The 17500-nt window shown below is 40.9% G+C and overlaps 1 protein-coding gene across 1 annotated transcript in view; it reads right to left on the bottom strand.

Moving 5' to 3' along the window:
• LOC134188471 (myotubularin-related protein 13-like) overlaps window positions 1-17500 on the bottom strand; it is a 26634-nt gene that overhangs the window by 6084 nt on the left and 3050 nt on the right. The window contains exons 3-23 of the mRNA XM_062656634.1: window positions 16743-16979; window positions 15509-15734; window positions 13130-13262; window positions 11913-12021; window positions 11734-11847; window positions 11593-11673; window positions 10391-10504; window positions 10282-10332; window positions 9824-9901; window positions 9517-9767; window positions 8951-9086; window positions 8712-8888; window positions 6666-6734; window positions 6320-6598; window positions 4394-4712; window positions 3504-3577; window positions 3248-3446; window positions 3055-3188; window positions 2031-2521; window positions 419-993; window positions 36-235 (exon numbers count right to left, since the gene is read on the bottom strand). Of these exons, the coding sequence (XP_062512618.1) occupies window positions 36-235; window positions 419-993; window positions 2031-2521; window positions 3055-3188; window positions 3248-3446; window positions 3504-3577; window positions 4394-4712; window positions 6320-6598; window positions 6666-6734; window positions 8712-8888; window positions 8951-9086; window positions 9517-9767; window positions 9824-9901; window positions 10282-10332; window positions 10391-10504; window positions 11593-11673; window positions 11734-11847; window positions 11913-12021; window positions 13130-13262; window positions 15509-15734; window positions 16743-16979 (4047 nt within the window). The remainder of the gene's footprint in view (window positions 1-35; window positions 236-418; window positions 994-2030; window positions 2522-3054; window positions 3189-3247; window positions 3447-3503; window positions 3578-4393; window positions 4713-6319; window positions 6599-6665; window positions 6735-8711; window positions 8889-8950; window positions 9087-9516; window positions 9768-9823; window positions 9902-10281; window positions 10333-10390; window positions 10505-11592; window positions 11674-11733; window positions 11848-11912; window positions 12022-13129; window positions 13263-15508; window positions 15735-16742; window positions 16980-17500) is intronic.

The following is a 17500-nucleotide window of genomic DNA, read 5'->3' as shown; positions in this document are numbered from 1 at the left end:
GATAACCATAATATCACAAATTATACCTGAACTACCTTGAGATTTTGTCTCTCTCCAATAACGTAGACTCGCTTTGATCGTCCCAACGTCATTACCTTTTGTTGAAAGGTCTCGAGTGGGTTGCTAGGTGAATGAACTTGTTGCTGTGTGTCATGACTGGTCTCGTCAGTTGCTTCGGTTCTGTCCAGCTGAGCAACTGTCATTTTGTTAGCGATGACAGTCACACGTGACATTTCTTAAAACAGAATTAAACTAATCATACCAGAACAGCTGGAAAAACACATAAAGCCTGCATGTGTGCAAATACTTGTTTACAAATGCAAACAACAAACAAACACACACACACACACACACACACACACACACACACACACACAAGTTTGCTAGTCAGTCACTGATAAGCATATCAACTACACACCTGTATTTGCTCCAGACTTCTTCATCAGCCTTGAGTCTAAGGACCCAGTCAATGCCTTTTCTAATGCTGCCTTCTTAATTTCAGACAACCGACATGATGTTCCCACAGACTGATCCAAACTATCCTCCCCGAGATCAACAAAGAATGTTGAATGACGTTTATTTTGTAGATCCTGTCCATTTCCTTTCTGTTGAGCCTGAAGCCCTGAGAAAAGATCACTGATATCAAGTCCATCTTCGAACAGCAGCTGGCTAGCATTTCGCCTAAGTCTTGGTGTTGCAGCAACAACAGCAGCCAAGTATGATTTCACTTCCTGACTTTGGAGACCGACTGACGTGAGAGACGAAGGTGTTAACTTTCTGGCTAGTTGAGGTGAGGTTCCTAGTTGAGCAAGACCACCTTTCAATTTGGCAACCATATTGGTTGGTGCACTGGACGATGAGCGTAGGAGCACTGTCCCTGTGCGAGGATGCCTCCAGGTCGCTACTGGGAGTCGTGATTGATTGTACTGGCTACTGACTCGAAGAAGTTGTGAGTCGGTTACTTCAACAGGAACACATAGAACAGCAGGATAGCTACATAGTAAGAAATCAGAAATGTGTTCTTTCAATAGTGGCAATAAAAGTGTTGCTTAATGACATTTTGTGTTAACGTGCTGGTTTATCCATCGGTTCTTTGCTGATCAAGGTCTGATTTGTTTGTTCACATATGATTCTGTCTGTTTGTCTGTCTGTCTGTCTGTCTGTCTGTCAAGCTAGTCATCTGGCTGTCAATCTCTCTGTATATGTCATAATGTATGTATGTCCAGCTCACCATCGGATCCATTTCTCCATGTCTCTGTTGGTTTATATGTCTTGTCTACCTGTCAGTCAATAAAGCATTATAAGTGTACCTATCATCTGTCTGTTTCTCTGTTGTCTGTCTCTATGTCTGACTATTTATTGTTTGTATTCCTCTCCGTTGACTGTCAACTCCACAAGAGTGCAACTGTGTTCCTAATCCTAGCTGACTCCATCCTTTCATACCGTATTACCTCGCATAGAACAGCATGCCGTTATGGAATGAATTTTACCAGGGTGCTGTTATACCTTGAGGTACAATGGCATGCCGTTGTAAATGAGGGAATTTTACCAGCGACTCAAGTTGCACATCCAACAAAATCTAATATCTTTCTTAAGCGGTACTACTAACTACTAACCTCTTCAAATTCCCTATTCTCTTGAAGCTCGTGCGAAATTGCCGCCAAGCTGATCAAACTTGTCCACGGCCGCCAACTTGAATCCTACTGTGTAGGATTTCCTGCTTCTGGCTTTCGGCTGACTTGAGTCAAAGTCTTCACCAACGGCAACATCATCAACATGGTCATTAGCATCATTCTCCACATTGACACGTGTCTCCTCCATTACCGCAATATTAATATCAAAAGATAGGCCTCGTATTACTGTGACTACCATACCTCGCTCTATAACGGCACCTCACCCTATAACGGCATGCCGTTATAGACACCAGCTGGAGTTGTAGCAAATTCTGGTAAAATTTGCTTATAATGGCATGCCGTTCTATGCGAGGTAATACGGTATGCATCCATAAACCCTAACTAAATTCACCTCACCTTCTGCACATATGATAATCTACGTTCACACAAGTCACCCTCCAAAGATCATCAACTCTCTCCTTATCACCTTCGGTCAGTTTACCCAATCCAACTCTCTCAAAGTCATTAGAGTACAGCATCGTCCTAAGCACTCGTATGCGTCTCTTCTTCATTCTCATGGTATCAGACTCTCTCGGTGGCCTCACAGGTGACATCGCACATGCATGACGTAAAGTGCCCATCATACTCTCTTTAACGAACTCCCTGTCTTTGTTCACTGCTCCTCTCCTCGCCAACTTCTTCACAAATGTTGAAGCATCTTTCACTTCCAGCTGGTCTTTGCCGTCGTCTCCAGCCACACCAACACGCTTCCATTCTGTTTCTGAAGATGCCGCAAAGGCGAATGTAACATTCACTGATGCTGGACTGCGGAGACCTTTGAGGAACCTAGAGAAAAGCTCAACGGAACTGGTAGAGACATCTTCATCATCAAAACCAATCTTCATCAACTAAAAACAACATTTGTTATCAATTGCTTGATAGAATATCTAAATAACATGTTTTCTGATGTCTGTCAGTTTCCAATCTGTCATTGCTGAAAGGCTAATTAGTTAGTAAGTTGTCTGCATTTTTGGTGGCACTCATATGTTTGTTATTTTTGGATTCAGCTGCCAGTGTAAAGCTCATTAGCGCATATCTGTTGTCCATTTGTCTGCACCCTGTTTCCTCCCCTGCTGTGCATATTGGCCATCCTGCAAATCTATGTCAACCATCAATCTGCTCATTTTGTCATTAATCTAGCTGTCTACATAACCCTCTAGACATCCATCAGTGTTGACATGTCCTTCACAGTCTGGTATCATGTCTGTCAGTGTGTCTGTCTACACACTCATCAGTCTATTTATCTGCATGTCCATTGATCTCTGTGTCTACAAATCCATTATATTGTCTGTCTAGACATCTGCCAACTTGTCTGTCTTGCTCCTCTCCATGTGTATCTGCCTGTTCATCCTTTCAGTCCATCCATTCACTACTTGCTTACTTCAAACGTTGCTGAACGAATTTGAAACACATCCTGTAGCCACCTCGAGTTATAGTTCAAGTAGACAGGCGCTAACTTCTTGATCTGCACAACAGCTGACACAGGAAGACTTCGCACTATAGAAGCATCACCAGCTATGCCAACAACCACAAACTGCTCATCCAAACATCAAAACTAGATAATTGCTGAATACCATTAGAGTCACAAGGTAATCCCTGAAACACAACTCTGTATGTTGTGAGGTAGATGGCACCGTCAGCAGGTAAGAATCGTGGTCCATTCATGCCACAAACACCAAGACCAACCTCCCTGCCATCAGACAGGAGATACGCCCTCATGCCATCTGTGACGACCGACTCTCCTTCTAACATAACGGGACGCATACTCTTCACCTAGAAAACAATAACTATGTTTGTACACAAGACAATCTAATAAATAACACGACTCACCTTTGGCAATGGCTGTATTCTCCTGCACTCGTCTTGTACTTGCTGGAGATAATCAAGATGGAGATCAAGAATTCCTGCAGTTGCAGAAGTGATGAGAATAGAGAATGTTTTATATACGTGATAGCAACACGACAAAGAAGGTTATCAGATATGCAACTTGCTATTACATTGAGAATACAACTGATGCCCATTAGCACAACCAGATGCTTCTGACCAACTGGTAATGTTGAGTAATGTGTAAACAATTGAATACATGGTCTGATCATGGTATATCAAAAACGTATACTATACCTGTTTAGTGACATGTGTGTTAATTAAAAAGAAAAAAAGAGAATTGATAAGTAAGCAAACGAATAAAGAAAGATCACCAGACAAACCAAATTAACACACACACACACACACACACACACACACACACACACACACACACACACACACAACACAAACACACACTTCTCCTTCATTTTTCTTTTGCTACTCAACAGAATAGGCCATGACTTCCGTTCAGCAGTTGTACACACACACACACACACACACACACACACACACACACACACACACACACACACACACACACACACACACACACAAACAAACACACACACACACACACACACACACACACACACAAACACACATGCACAGAAACACAGCACACACAAACAAACACAAACACACACATGCACACCCAAACACACACACACACACACACACACACACACACACACACAAATGAACACACAAATGAACACACAAACACACACACACAAACAAAGACAAACAGACAAACACACTTACACACCAGACTAGACCAAACATATCAATCAATTAAATAATAGATAAAATGTCTACGAAAAACAAGGCAAACAACTGCAAACTAGACTGTATACCTGTTACAAGTTCACTGAGACTTGAGACTCTCTCTGAAGACAGTTGAGTCTCTAAACATATCGGGTTGAACACTCGTAGAACAAACTTGACAACATCATCCGTTTCCCAAGGAGATGTATTCTCCCTTTGGCCAGCAAGAGCCAAGGTGTCATCATCATCACAGAACTGCATCACATCCGTCTCAGACATTGAGCTGAACGGCGTCAAAAGCCACACCATTCGAGATGCAAAGTTAACACACTGTCCGTAGACGGTTGCCTCCTCATAAGCCGACCACTCAGCTTGCTTTTCATCCGATAGACTTGACCATAAACACATCTAAACGACGAAGAAGGACTACAGTGCTAAACCCTGGCTGCTGGCTTACTAACGTAGTACGTGTACAAGAATGCATATACGTTATGAGACACAAAGTCACGTGGACATCAATAGACACCACATACCAAGACATGTCCAATTAGCTAAAGAGCTCTTGTTGTGGTGTTGACATAGCAATACTAATCATTTGTGCATCATTGCAACACTTAGATATTTGACGGCATCTGCGCGCATACGCAGTAGGCGTGGTGAGTCATCGAGTCAGTCATCACGGCTGGCATTACTGTACCCTAGACCTTTCCCTGAGTAACAAAAATATACTGTACTCAATCGATTAAATCCCAACTCCCACACAGACATTAAACTGTAAACAGTAAGATGTGTACCTTACTCAAGAGCTCGAATACAAAAATGTCATTATTAAAACATTTATTTATTTTAAAATGTCACTATTTTATTACTAAGGCTGCACTAAGAATTTGTCAGGTTAGAGGTTCATCCCAGAAAAATCTTGAGTGAGCGGGTGGGTGGGTGGGCTGGCACCCTTCTATCCAACTTTTTTTCAAAATAGTGGAAGGTACTATGCAACAACAGTTTTGTAAATTTAAAATGTGGCTTGTAGTCATACGTACAGATACATGTACAGACATTATGCCATAACCTGTATCATACTGGAAGCAACCCAGGGCGTTACAACTGAAGCAGTTGGTCGGTATTGTACTACCACCAGTCAACAATAACAATTGCTCAAAACTTCCGTCTGAAGATATGGGTGGGTAAATAACTAATATATTTATAGTTTGAATAAAAGTAGATCACAGCATCTTGACTCAATTGCTATTTACGCCCTGAAAGCATGGAGTAAAAGGTCACTACGTAGCCACAAATTACAATAATTGTTAGTGAACAAGATTAATTATTCAAGAGGCCGTTGTACAATAGAAACTAGGAAGCTGGAAGACTGCTAGCTGTCTTGGCACGCTACCTGACCATGCCTTCTTAGCGTGCGTTAGGCCAGACCATTTTTCAAATGCTTCCTACAGGCCTGCAATTACAATGTCACTAAGTGTGGATTCAGAAGCCACAAGCAGCACTTGTCCATCGAAAAGCACACTAACACCCTCTGATGTGGACACACTAACTACCACCTATTATATTGTAATTGTACTATAGTTGTTGATAGGTACTGCCCTCACTAAGCATGCACAGAAAAAATGCCACTTGACTACACCTTCTTCGCGCGCGTTAGGCAGAATCATTTTTTCAAATGCTTCCTACAGGTCTGCAATCACAATGTCACTAAGTGTGGATTCAGAAGCCACATGGAGTACTCGTCCATACTAACACCCTCTGATTTGGACACACTAAAAGTTGTCTATTATTTTGCAATTGTACTGTAGTTGTTGATAGGTACTGCCCTTACTAACCATGCACAGAAAAAACCATCTGAGGGAGCCTCAAAAGACGGATGGGCAGACAAAACCTCAATACAACAATTTTTGGTACAAACTAATTGTTTGAAATGTTTCTTGATTCCGTAAATCCCACTTCACAATACTTACATTGGTGTTGATCTGTTAGTAATCCTTTACTATCATGTGACTTACTCTCTTAGCTAACAGTTTGATAACTGTAGCGTTAGACACCGAATTTCGATTTCTGTCGAGTCCTTCACTTGCTGTGTCAACAATGCTTGATGTACGCTTGCGTTGTTGAGGAGGTTCGTTTCCACAAGCTTTGTCATCATCGTGTGAGTTGACATACAATTTGTACAACTCGTGTTGGACGGCATCGTAGAATGCCTGCTTCCAGAAGTGTGTGTTTTCCCAGACTACGTGATCTTGGACACAAGTGTAGACAAACTGGCTGACACTCGGAGAGAGCTCCTGCAGTAGAATGCAACAATGAGGCATTTCGCTACCAATAGACGTTGGATTTGTGTGAACAACTTACGCGACAGTAGACAGTTGTGAGAGGAAGCAGTGCTGCTGCTGTATTGAAACCACCAGCTCCTGAATCACTCTGTAAAATGAAACAAACTCAGTGTCATGAAATTGGTTAGAACTAAACATAAAGTCACCATTAAAAGCAGAGATTGAAAGTATCAACACGATTCTCCAAAGGATTTTGGAATAGTGTGGCAGAGATGAATATGCATAAACCACGCCCATATCTAAGCCACGCCCATTAAGCCACACTACTTTTGCACTTGGATCAAATCTCTTATGTGTGCCCACTAGCCTAATTTAACAAATTTATGAGTGTACTACACTATAGCAATTACAAGCTATACAATTAACATGAACACAACCATCAGCTGCTTAACACCTAGTTTACAATATAGTGCTGACATGACTTACACTCAGCTAAGTGTAAAAATCAGCCCGCCTTGATGGAGGCGGCATCCTTTGATGTTGCTGATGACACTGATGCTGGAGTTGGATTCATTTCTATTTCACCATCAACATCAGCATCAGTGTCAGCATCATATTGTAAACCAGGCTTTAACCAACATGCAGTGATGTCTGTGATGTGTTGAAACGATATTGTGAATAGTGCAATGTGTGTGACACAATGCACCTTGACGTGTGGCACTGCGACGCGAAACGATGCAACGTGACGTTTCTTTGTCTCAAAAGTGTGAGAGATCAAATGTCCTTAATTTTCTAATTGAATCAACAAAGCAATCCAAATCTCAAGCTGCACACATGCTGTGTGTAACTTGCTGTGCATACCGTATCAATTTTGTGCATACTGTAGAATCTATTTTGATGGATTAGCAGATTCTTCAGAGAGTGCCAATATAGAAGAATCCACCATTGGTTTGGCTACCAGGATATGTTGACATCGTCACCAACGTGGATCAGGCATCATGGCAATGTGGCGGTGCTCCACACAGATGAGGCCAAAGATGGCAACCCCTGCTTGCTGTCTGTTGTGCCTACCGTGTCTAGCAAGGAGGTTAAACATTAGAATGAGGCCGTGAAGCTATTAATGAAGCAGGAAAAGTCATGCAAATTAGATTCGTGTGCCAACATATAACACAATTTTTCATCAATACAATATTTGAAGACCAGTAAGTTAAAGGCCACGAACGCAGCTGTCAATCGTAAACTCTTCCATAACGTGGCCACTTAACTAGTGAGTGAGGAATATCGTACATATATCAATTATCCAACAACAATGTCCAACCAACTGCCAAAAAGTCCAACAATACCAAGAATTTCGAAAACAGCATTCATGGTAGCAATACGAAAAATGAGACTTTTATAGACGAATATCCATTCTCAATAACAGCCAGGGCGGTTCCTAGAAAACTCTGGGGATTGGCAGATTGACTTGAGTACCACAGAGTAGGCAAGTGTGAGGCCCATCTTGCAATGTCCCAGTAGTCTCTATAAACTTAAAAGTACGACCACACCTGACTGCCCTCCTACTCTTCATGTCAGGCATTTCTTTAGGGTTTCCTTCTATAATTCCCAGTGTAAGACCGCTGTCTGGTTGCCAAACCTGTACGCACACTGCAGTATAGTAACACACGTTACAAATAAACCTCAGAATATCAACCAACTTTGGATGCTGAAGTCGAATCACGCACCACAATCTTGATTCTCATAAGTGGCCCATGAGCTGTAAATAATAACAGTTTCCAAACGATCGCCCAGTGGGCAGTCTTTTGACGGGGCACTGTTTTGGAATTTCCCGGTATGCTTTTTCCATCAATTTCTTAGCAAACCGCTGCCAATGCTTCACCTTATACGGTAGTCTCAGCCAAGATTTGTACATGCTATACTGTATATATAAAAGAATGTGACAAAGAGCATCTAAGTGGGACAAGAGTCAGTGCTGTGGCAAGAAGAAAATAAACAATTGTGTGTGGCAGCCCAGCAAAATAGCATGGTGGGCCACCACACTATTGTATCTCTGCAGAAAACACTGATTAAGACGCTACTTCATAGACTACAACACAGGCATCTCAATTCATACAATGATACTTACTCTTAGAGCTGCATTCATCAGCTGTACCATGACATCAAATTGTGTGTTACTTAGTATCATCTTGTGACCCTGAGCACCATCCAGTGAGTGATGACTGCACAGACGTTCCGACAAAATCTCAACAAACAACTTCCTTATGGAGGCAGACTTCATCGACCGACACACACCCGGCAGATACTAAACACAAATAATTCGTATTTGTTGTCAATCACAGTAGTAATAATTATGTGCTCCTATACTTTTGTTGCTTCTGTCATTTTGTTATTCAATAGTGCCGCAATACAATTCTTCAACTGAGAGATGTCTCTTGATGGTACGTCTGGACTAGTGGGAAGGTCAGAAAATTGAGGAACTGCAGTGCTCTCTGACACAGTTCTATACATGAAATGTCACCATGTTGACTTCACTCACCACTGCTTATAGCTCTAGCTCTTATTAAGTTGCTTCAAAACTCCACTGATTGTGTGTGCATGTGTTCGCAGGTGTGTGTGTGTGTGTGTGTGTGTGTGTGTGTGTGTGTGTGTGTGTGTGTGTGTGTGTGTGTGTGTGTGTGTGTGTGTGCATGTATGTGTGTGTGTGTGTGTGTGTGTGTGTGTGTGTGTGTGTGTGTGTGTGTGTGTGTGTGTGTGTGTGTGTGTGTGTGTGTGTACACGTGTGTGTGTGTGTGTGTGTGTCCATTTGTGTGTGTGTGTGTGTGTGTGTGTGTGTGTGTGTGTGTGCGTGCGTGTGTGTGTGTGTGTGTGCATGCACATGCGTGCATAAGTGTGTCAAATTCTTGTCAACATTCATCAGTCTCTTCAAATACCTGAACTCGACTTTGTTGAACTTGACAGCAGCTCTGGCTGGTGACTGTTCTCTTTCCATCATTTTCTCTATCAGCGAACCATCAAAGTCTCGAAACTCAAAGCCAGAAGAAAGAAGAGTAGGCATGTCTTCAGGTAATTTCATAATCTCAATTGGTTCCTGAGCTTCCAGCTGAGCAGCAAGTTGCATAATGTCATCCATCATTTCTTGCTCATTGCGACGAAAGTCAAAAAAGTTTCCTTGTGCTACAAGCTAGTTGGAAAGAAAGACATGACATACTGGTGTGCAAGTCTCATGCAACTTCATACATCATCAAATATGTCACATGCCCTGAAAGGAAGGCCACGTTCAACGATAAACGAGCTGAATGCGAGACCACTAATGAGCTGTAAAACAAGTGCATAACTTGCATCAATCACAGATGTGTACACACCATTAAAACAATGGATACGGACCACCAAAAACAGATACACACACATGCAACAATGAAACAGGAAAAGCAACAAAATAAACAAACAAACAGACTTACTCTAGTATATGGACACACACATGCACGCATGCATGACACAGACGTATGCAGGCATAAATGCACACACGCACGCATGCATGCACGCACGCGCACACACACACACACACACACACACACACACACACACACACACACACACACACACACACACACACATGCACACATGAACATCATTAGCCAATTAATTAAGCAACCAAATAGAAAGATGCATATCATTAGCCAAAGACATGTTATTACCTTTGCTGTAAATTCATCATTCTCTATTGACTTGAAATTTTTGAACTGCTCCTAAACACCAACAAATTATACACAAAACAATGAAGTCCAACCACTTGTCATCAATAACCTTGCAAAACTCGATGAATGGCTCTGGATGAATTCTGCCTACAGTGAGAAACGAACGGTAGCCGTGAAACAACGTGGCAAACAAATGAAGAAACAGAGCTCGAGCAGCTTTATCCTAAAATGAATTACCGTGTTAATAAGAATACTGTGCGTGCACACACACACACACACACACACACACACACACACACACACACACACACACACACACACACACACACACACTTTGGCACACACACACACCTAAAAATTCTAAATCCTACATGTCAGGAGCTGCCGCTCAGAGGTCACACCCCTAGCTGTTAAGCTGAGCCCTGTGCGCTACTCAGAAACCCTGGGTCTGTGCTAGCAAACTCCTGGAGCCAGGCCAGGTACTCAAAGGAGCACCAACTTGTGGGACCCCAGTAGCTGATGTCACATCACAGCCGATGACCACTCAAGACACCAGTCAATGACCAGGTAGTCATTTATACTCCTGAGTCGAGATAAGCAAATGTGTGTTAGTTTCTTGCTTAAGGAAATTATGCCATAGCTCACTATCACTGTGACTTGAATTTGAAGGTCCAGGATGTAAACACTTCGTGAGATGACTCTCTAACCAACTAAGCTATAAAAACGGCCTGAAGTAATGACTCAATGTTCCTCTGATATATCGAATATTGCATCACACTTGTGACGTGCTATGTCTTGAAGTCTTTTGAAGGACCTAGCACAGGTGTTGCAGACGTAAAAGCTAGTTGTTGCTCAGTTGACACCGAGGTTGATTCTGCTACAGTGATTGTGCTTGCTGTTGCTCTGATAAAGAGGGTCTTGAGACATTTCGTTCAGCTTCTTTTGCACTAGTTGATATACACAGAGGGCATGCAAGACCACTGCAGTGCAAACGGCACAGACTTTCACACAGCAACTGATGTCAAAGTCTGAACAGATATTGAGCGACAGAAGCTCCGTAGGACCAGTCACATTGACCAGCACTCAGCTGTTTCCTAGAGGTGTGACTTGGATTCCACCCAACTCACACACACACACACACACACACACACACACACACACACACACACACACACACACACACACACACACACACACATACACACACACACACACACACACACACACACACACACACACACACACGCACACACAGTCAACCACTAAAATATAAAAACAGATAACCAGCTACTAAGGGGACCACTCAAGCACCTGTTTTCGTTCCGACATGTTTAGATGTTGGTGCAACGATGAAAAAGCCAAGTCTGCAGTCAACAAACCTGGCTTAAAAATCTAAAAAGCAGCCTTAAACAAATCAGGTTCAACATACAATTAATCACAAAAGAAACCAACCATCAACAAAATACGATAGAACGGCTTGACGAGAAACCCAGGCAGCTGTGGTACAACAACACCATCCGGTATAGACACAACACCACCGTCAAGATCAACTACAACCAGATCAGTCTACAAAGAAAAAATACAACACAATGAACGAGTTGGTTGATACGACGTTCACCACATGAAGAGACTAGATTCTGCTTGGAAGGAAGATATGACGTGTTGACGCCCATAATAAACGGAGTCGGAGCGGAGAGGAAGTCGACAAGGCTGGCGGGTAGAATAGGAATGAATGGATAGCTAGAAAAATCAATCAGTCAAAATGCAATAGAAATACATCGCAAGAATCTATTTCCAGTAGAACGTAACAAATGTCTACAAGTTGTTTCAACACAAATACTTTAAATGTTCGAAAATGATACCCAGACGCTTATACAGTTTTCTTAAAATAATGTCTGAATGACCACCCTGGGGCCATTATTCAGGCAGAGGCAATTATTGTATAATTCATTCGTGCACAGTACAACCCTGACTATCTGGACTTCTTTGGCAGAAGTCACATTGTCCAGACAATCGAGAGTCTGGATAAATAAAAATGATGGTGTGGTGACTTCCTTGAGGCTGAGTCGTATACATGTCAAGTACATAATATACAATACAGCAATGAGTAAATAAAGAAATATTTAATTAATTAATTAATATACAACAATAAATAAATAAATATTCAATTAATTAATATACAGCAATAAGTAAATAAATAAATATTCAATTAATTAATTAATATACAACAATAAGTAAATAAATAAATATTTAATTAATTAATTAATGTACAGCAATAAGTAAACAAATAAATAATTAATTATTTAAGAAACAAAAATAAGTAAAGAAATTAATATTTAATTAATTAATATACAGCAATAAATAAATAAACTTTTAATTAATTAATATACAACAATAAGTAAATAAATAAACATTTAATTAATTAATATACAATGATAAGTAAATAAATAAATATTTAATTAATTATTTAATATACAGGAATGTTAGGTCAACAGCTACTCAACATGTTTGATCATCTAGTGAGAGCGAGAGATGCATCCTTACAGTAGTCTAATGCATTAAGAAATGAATTATTTCAAAACATTATACCTTCCTGGTCTATCACTCAATTACTACTATACCAGTAGTTAGTTACTACAGTCAGACCTCGTTATTCTGACACTCATTATCCTACACCCTCAGTGGTCCCTCACTTTCTGACAAAGGTACAAGTGAAACCATTTAAATGGGTCACTGTGCATTTGTTAGATAATCTGACAGTCACCTTAGTAAGACAGACACAGGCGGGACAAACGTGGCGGGAATAACGAGGCCTGACTATATATTGTGATAGTATCTCATGGCTCACTTCATGGCAAGAGGAAACAGCAGAGCTACGAGAGCTTGACTTGCCAAGTTGAGAACAGAATAGCTTTCTGAATGGAAGAGAATTCTGTTCTCGGCGATGACTGCGCAAACGAGCTGAATCGTGTTCTGTAGTCCTTTAATAAGAACACAAATTTAATAGTTGGTTGTCATCACATACATAGGTGGTGTAACAGAATACAGCAAAATTGTTGAACAAAACTAAAATCAAACATACACGCAAAGACAAAGATGATGCAAAATGACAAAACCAATTAAAATATTTAGCAATATTTCTATCAAATCTATTGGCTAATAAACAAGCGAGCTCTTGTCATTACTTAGAAACTGAAAAAGAATACCAGAAGTCATGTCTAACGAATAGCTAGAGTGGTGCAGCTATCTGTTTCTATTGCCCTATTTGTATAGATAATGAAACAAGTAATAGTAAATCTAAATGTTACTCTTATAGGTGATGCTTCCAAATTTCGTGCCTTAAAGATATTTACTCATTTCAAATAAACAGAGCCAAACTATCCGTGTACACAGTCAGCCAAACAAACAGACAGACAGACAGACAGACAGACAAATAGATTAAGATATTTCTTTAGCGAACAGCTGGAGCAGTAAAGTAAAATTCTCATCAGCATCAACAGCGGGTTTTGCTGCATCACGGAGTGAGCAAACAAAATCTGAGAAATACAGTATGGAATGTCTTCCTGGTAAAGAGGCTGTAAGATTGGTTCCACTTGTTCTTGAGCATTTTAGACATTGGGGTCAACAAGCAGAAAATTTTATAAATTGGTTGTCAATAAGGTCGACAGACGAGCACTTCAAGAACAAAAGTTTTCAGTTCATAACTTACTGGAAAGAACGCTTATCGATTCAATTGCAAAAGTGCAATGCAAGGGTTATATACCAGAAAGTAGAGAGACTTGCATGTTACATTGTCGAATATAGTCTTCCAGGTCCTTTGGGCATTGGAAATATATTAGGAAATGTATTAGACTTTGAGAACATTATAGCAATCAGTAGTCTGCATTTCAATGCAATAGCTGTGATTTATGAAAATATACTACCATTGACAGACAGACAGACAGACAGACAGACAGACAGACAGACAGACATACAGACAAGTTATTTTATTGTTACAGATCCTTTACTTGTACACATCCTAAACTTTTATGATGAACCAGTCCTTCACAGCGAAATACTTTAAAACATTAGTGGACTTGGATAGTGTCAAAATCAGATACTAAACCATCTACAGCAAACGCTGATACAAGAAAACGAGTTGATGAAGAATAGGTGACAAACGACAATCCAACTGTGAGACGAAGGCGGACGCCGATCTCAGAGAGCAGTAAAAAGGTGTGTACACAACCCTGACTGATAGCAGACGCCAACTGAAGCCACAAGAAGATAATGGGACAAAGAAATGACAACAGGAGACCATCCAGCTGCAAGATGAAGGCAGACGCTTGGCTCAGAAAGCAAAAAAAGATGCGTGCACAACCTTGACCGACAGCAGACAGCGACATAATCCACAAGAAGGAAAGTAAAGACAGAGCGTCGACAAAGGAGATGACATTGAAGACACGTGGACACAAATGACAAAGAAAGGGGCCCCGACGGGCAACAATGTTCCTTGGGACGGTAGCAGCCGAAGCCTCACACGTCGACTTGAATTCCTGCTCTCTTGGCCCTCTGACAACAGTCTTCCCGCACAACACAAAGTAGAAGACAACGCTACCAACATCCAGCAACAGACAGGCAGACAGACAGACAGACAGACAGCCAGAAAAGCAATCAGTCAGCCAGCCAACTAGCAAGCCAGCCAACCAGCAAGCCAGCCAGCCAGCCAGCAAACCAGCCAACCAGACATGCAAACAGACAGACAGAAAAGCAGACAAATAGACAGACAAACAGAGAGACAGACAGACAAACACACAGACAGACAAACAGACAGACTAGTCAGAGGTAGAACCAAGCCCTATTGGCTTGGGTAGTATTTAGTTGCTTTGCTTAGATGGTGTTAATAGTTCAATGTTTGAAAATATATGCATTGACAAACAGACAGACAGACAGACGGACAGACAGACAGACAGACAGACAGACAGACAGACAGACAGACAGACAGACAGACAGACAGACAGACAGACAGACAGACAGACAGACAGACAGACAGACACAGACACACACAGAGAAACACAGACAAAGTGAATACATAGGCAACGTAAAATGCAAATAAACAAACAAATACAAACACCACATTACACACATCAGATGTGATAAACAGCCACATAATAGAAAGAGTATACAAAATCTAAAAGACGACATACTTAAACAAAGAACAAACCAAACACAAAGCAACAACAATCACCCAAAGTCCTAAAAAGGTGAGCAACAGCTGTCTCCGTATATGGCAAATAATTTCTTGAATCAGAAAGTCTTAGTTCCAGGCATTCTCCACATCCCAAGCTGTAAGTTATAACGTTAACACCGGCTGCTGGCATCAACTCATATGACAGTATCTTGCTAACGAGAGATTCCGGAGGATTAGACACAGAGCTTTGAACAAATTGTTTGTACACCAGACACAAACATCCCTACAAACAGTTGATAATTAGTTGTAGGTCTACCGAGTTCGCACACACACACACACACACACACACACACACACACACACACACACACACACACACACACACACACACACACAGTCACACACACACACACACACACACACACACACACACACACACACACACACACACACACACAAACACACACATGCATGCACACGCATATGCACACACACACACACACACACACACACACACACACACACACACACACACACACACACACACACACACACACACACACACACACACACACACACACACACACACACACACACACACACACACATGTTGTCATGCATGTCGTCATGCTTTTGTCAATTTTTACAATACAATATGCAGTCCAATGTCAATTATCCGAATTTCTGTCTGTCCATTTGTCTACCCATCTCTCTCTCTGTCTATCTATCTGTCTGTTTGTCTGTTTGTCTGTCTGTCTGTCTGTCTGTCTGTCAATACATATATTTTCATAAATGAACTATAGCACCAAAGCAATAGCTAATTTACGTGTCCATTACATCTACTGCATACATAAATACACATACACATACACATGTCTGTCTGTCTGTCTCTCTGTCTTTCTGTCTGTCCATCTATCTGTCATTGTCTGTTTTCATATATTTTTTAATTTAAGCTACGATATATGTCTTTTCATTTGCCTGTCTGTCTGTCTGTCTGTCTGTCAATACATACATTTCCATTACACTGAAATTTCCATCAAACTCTAAAAGCAAACCTAAAGTCCAATACATAATAATTACTACATAATACATTAGCCCCATATGGGGGATAAAACTTAATAGAAGCTACTTAACTACAAGTTGTGCAAAGTCAGTGTTTCTATTAAGGGTCTTAGGTCCAAACCGATCATCATGAGTTTGTCTGTCTGTCTGTCTGTCTGTCTGTCTGTCAATCTGTCTGTCTGTCCATCTGTTTGTCTATCCGTCTGTATACGCCTAACAAAACCATTACCTTGAGTAGATTCACAAAAGGATGTCTAGCAATTAAGAAAAAGCTTTTTGGTCGATATTCAAACGCTAGCTCAGCCTTATCAGAATCTTCCAATTCTGTATTCGACTTTGAGATTCTCTCCCAAAATGACAAGCACGTACAGATAGCTCGCTGTCCTTCAACATCCGTCAACACAGAAGTAAAGAATGTTGGTGGGTGGCATGTTTTCGATGTTTTCCAACCAGAAGGCTGACAAAACTAAAATACAAATGTAAAAACAAAATCGTGTTAGCATGAGCCTAGAATCTAATTAATATTAATTGTAATCAGGTTTCATAATTTCATCTAGAATGAGAACATCAAATAAGGTAGTAAATAAAATAAAATTTAATAGAAGTTTTTGTCTGTCATGCCAACTTGTAGTACTTGCACTGCTCTCGCTCAGTGGCTGATTCAGGATTTGGTAGACAGGAGAAGAGAGCACGAAACCGGGTTTGTAGGTGTGACTTCTAAAACAGTGAGCCCTAAACAGTTGAGTGTAGTGGATAATACTGTAATTGTCAATTACAAATATGTTAGTTCTGAACAAAGAGACGTCAGAAAACAAAACCTATTAGTCTAGTTTCTCAAAGTCATGAAGTGGAAATTAACTTGGCCGCTGGCAGCAAAAGCATTTACATTACATATATATATATATATATATATATTCTTATAGTCAAGAGGGATATCATTGTTGGTCTTCGATGGAGAGACTCACTGTATGAGCGCCTAGGTAATTG

The sequence above is a fragment of the Corticium candelabrum genome, chromosome 13 (genome assembly GCF_963422355.1).
Source record: "Corticium candelabrum chromosome 13, ooCorCand1.1, whole genome shotgun sequence".
Lineage (NCBI taxonomy): Eukaryota > Metazoa > Porifera > Homoscleromorpha > Homosclerophorida > Plakinidae > Corticium > Corticium candelabrum.
The sequence above is the reverse complement of the archived record's forward strand: the minus strand, read 5'-3'. Positions and strand labels throughout refer to the sequence as shown.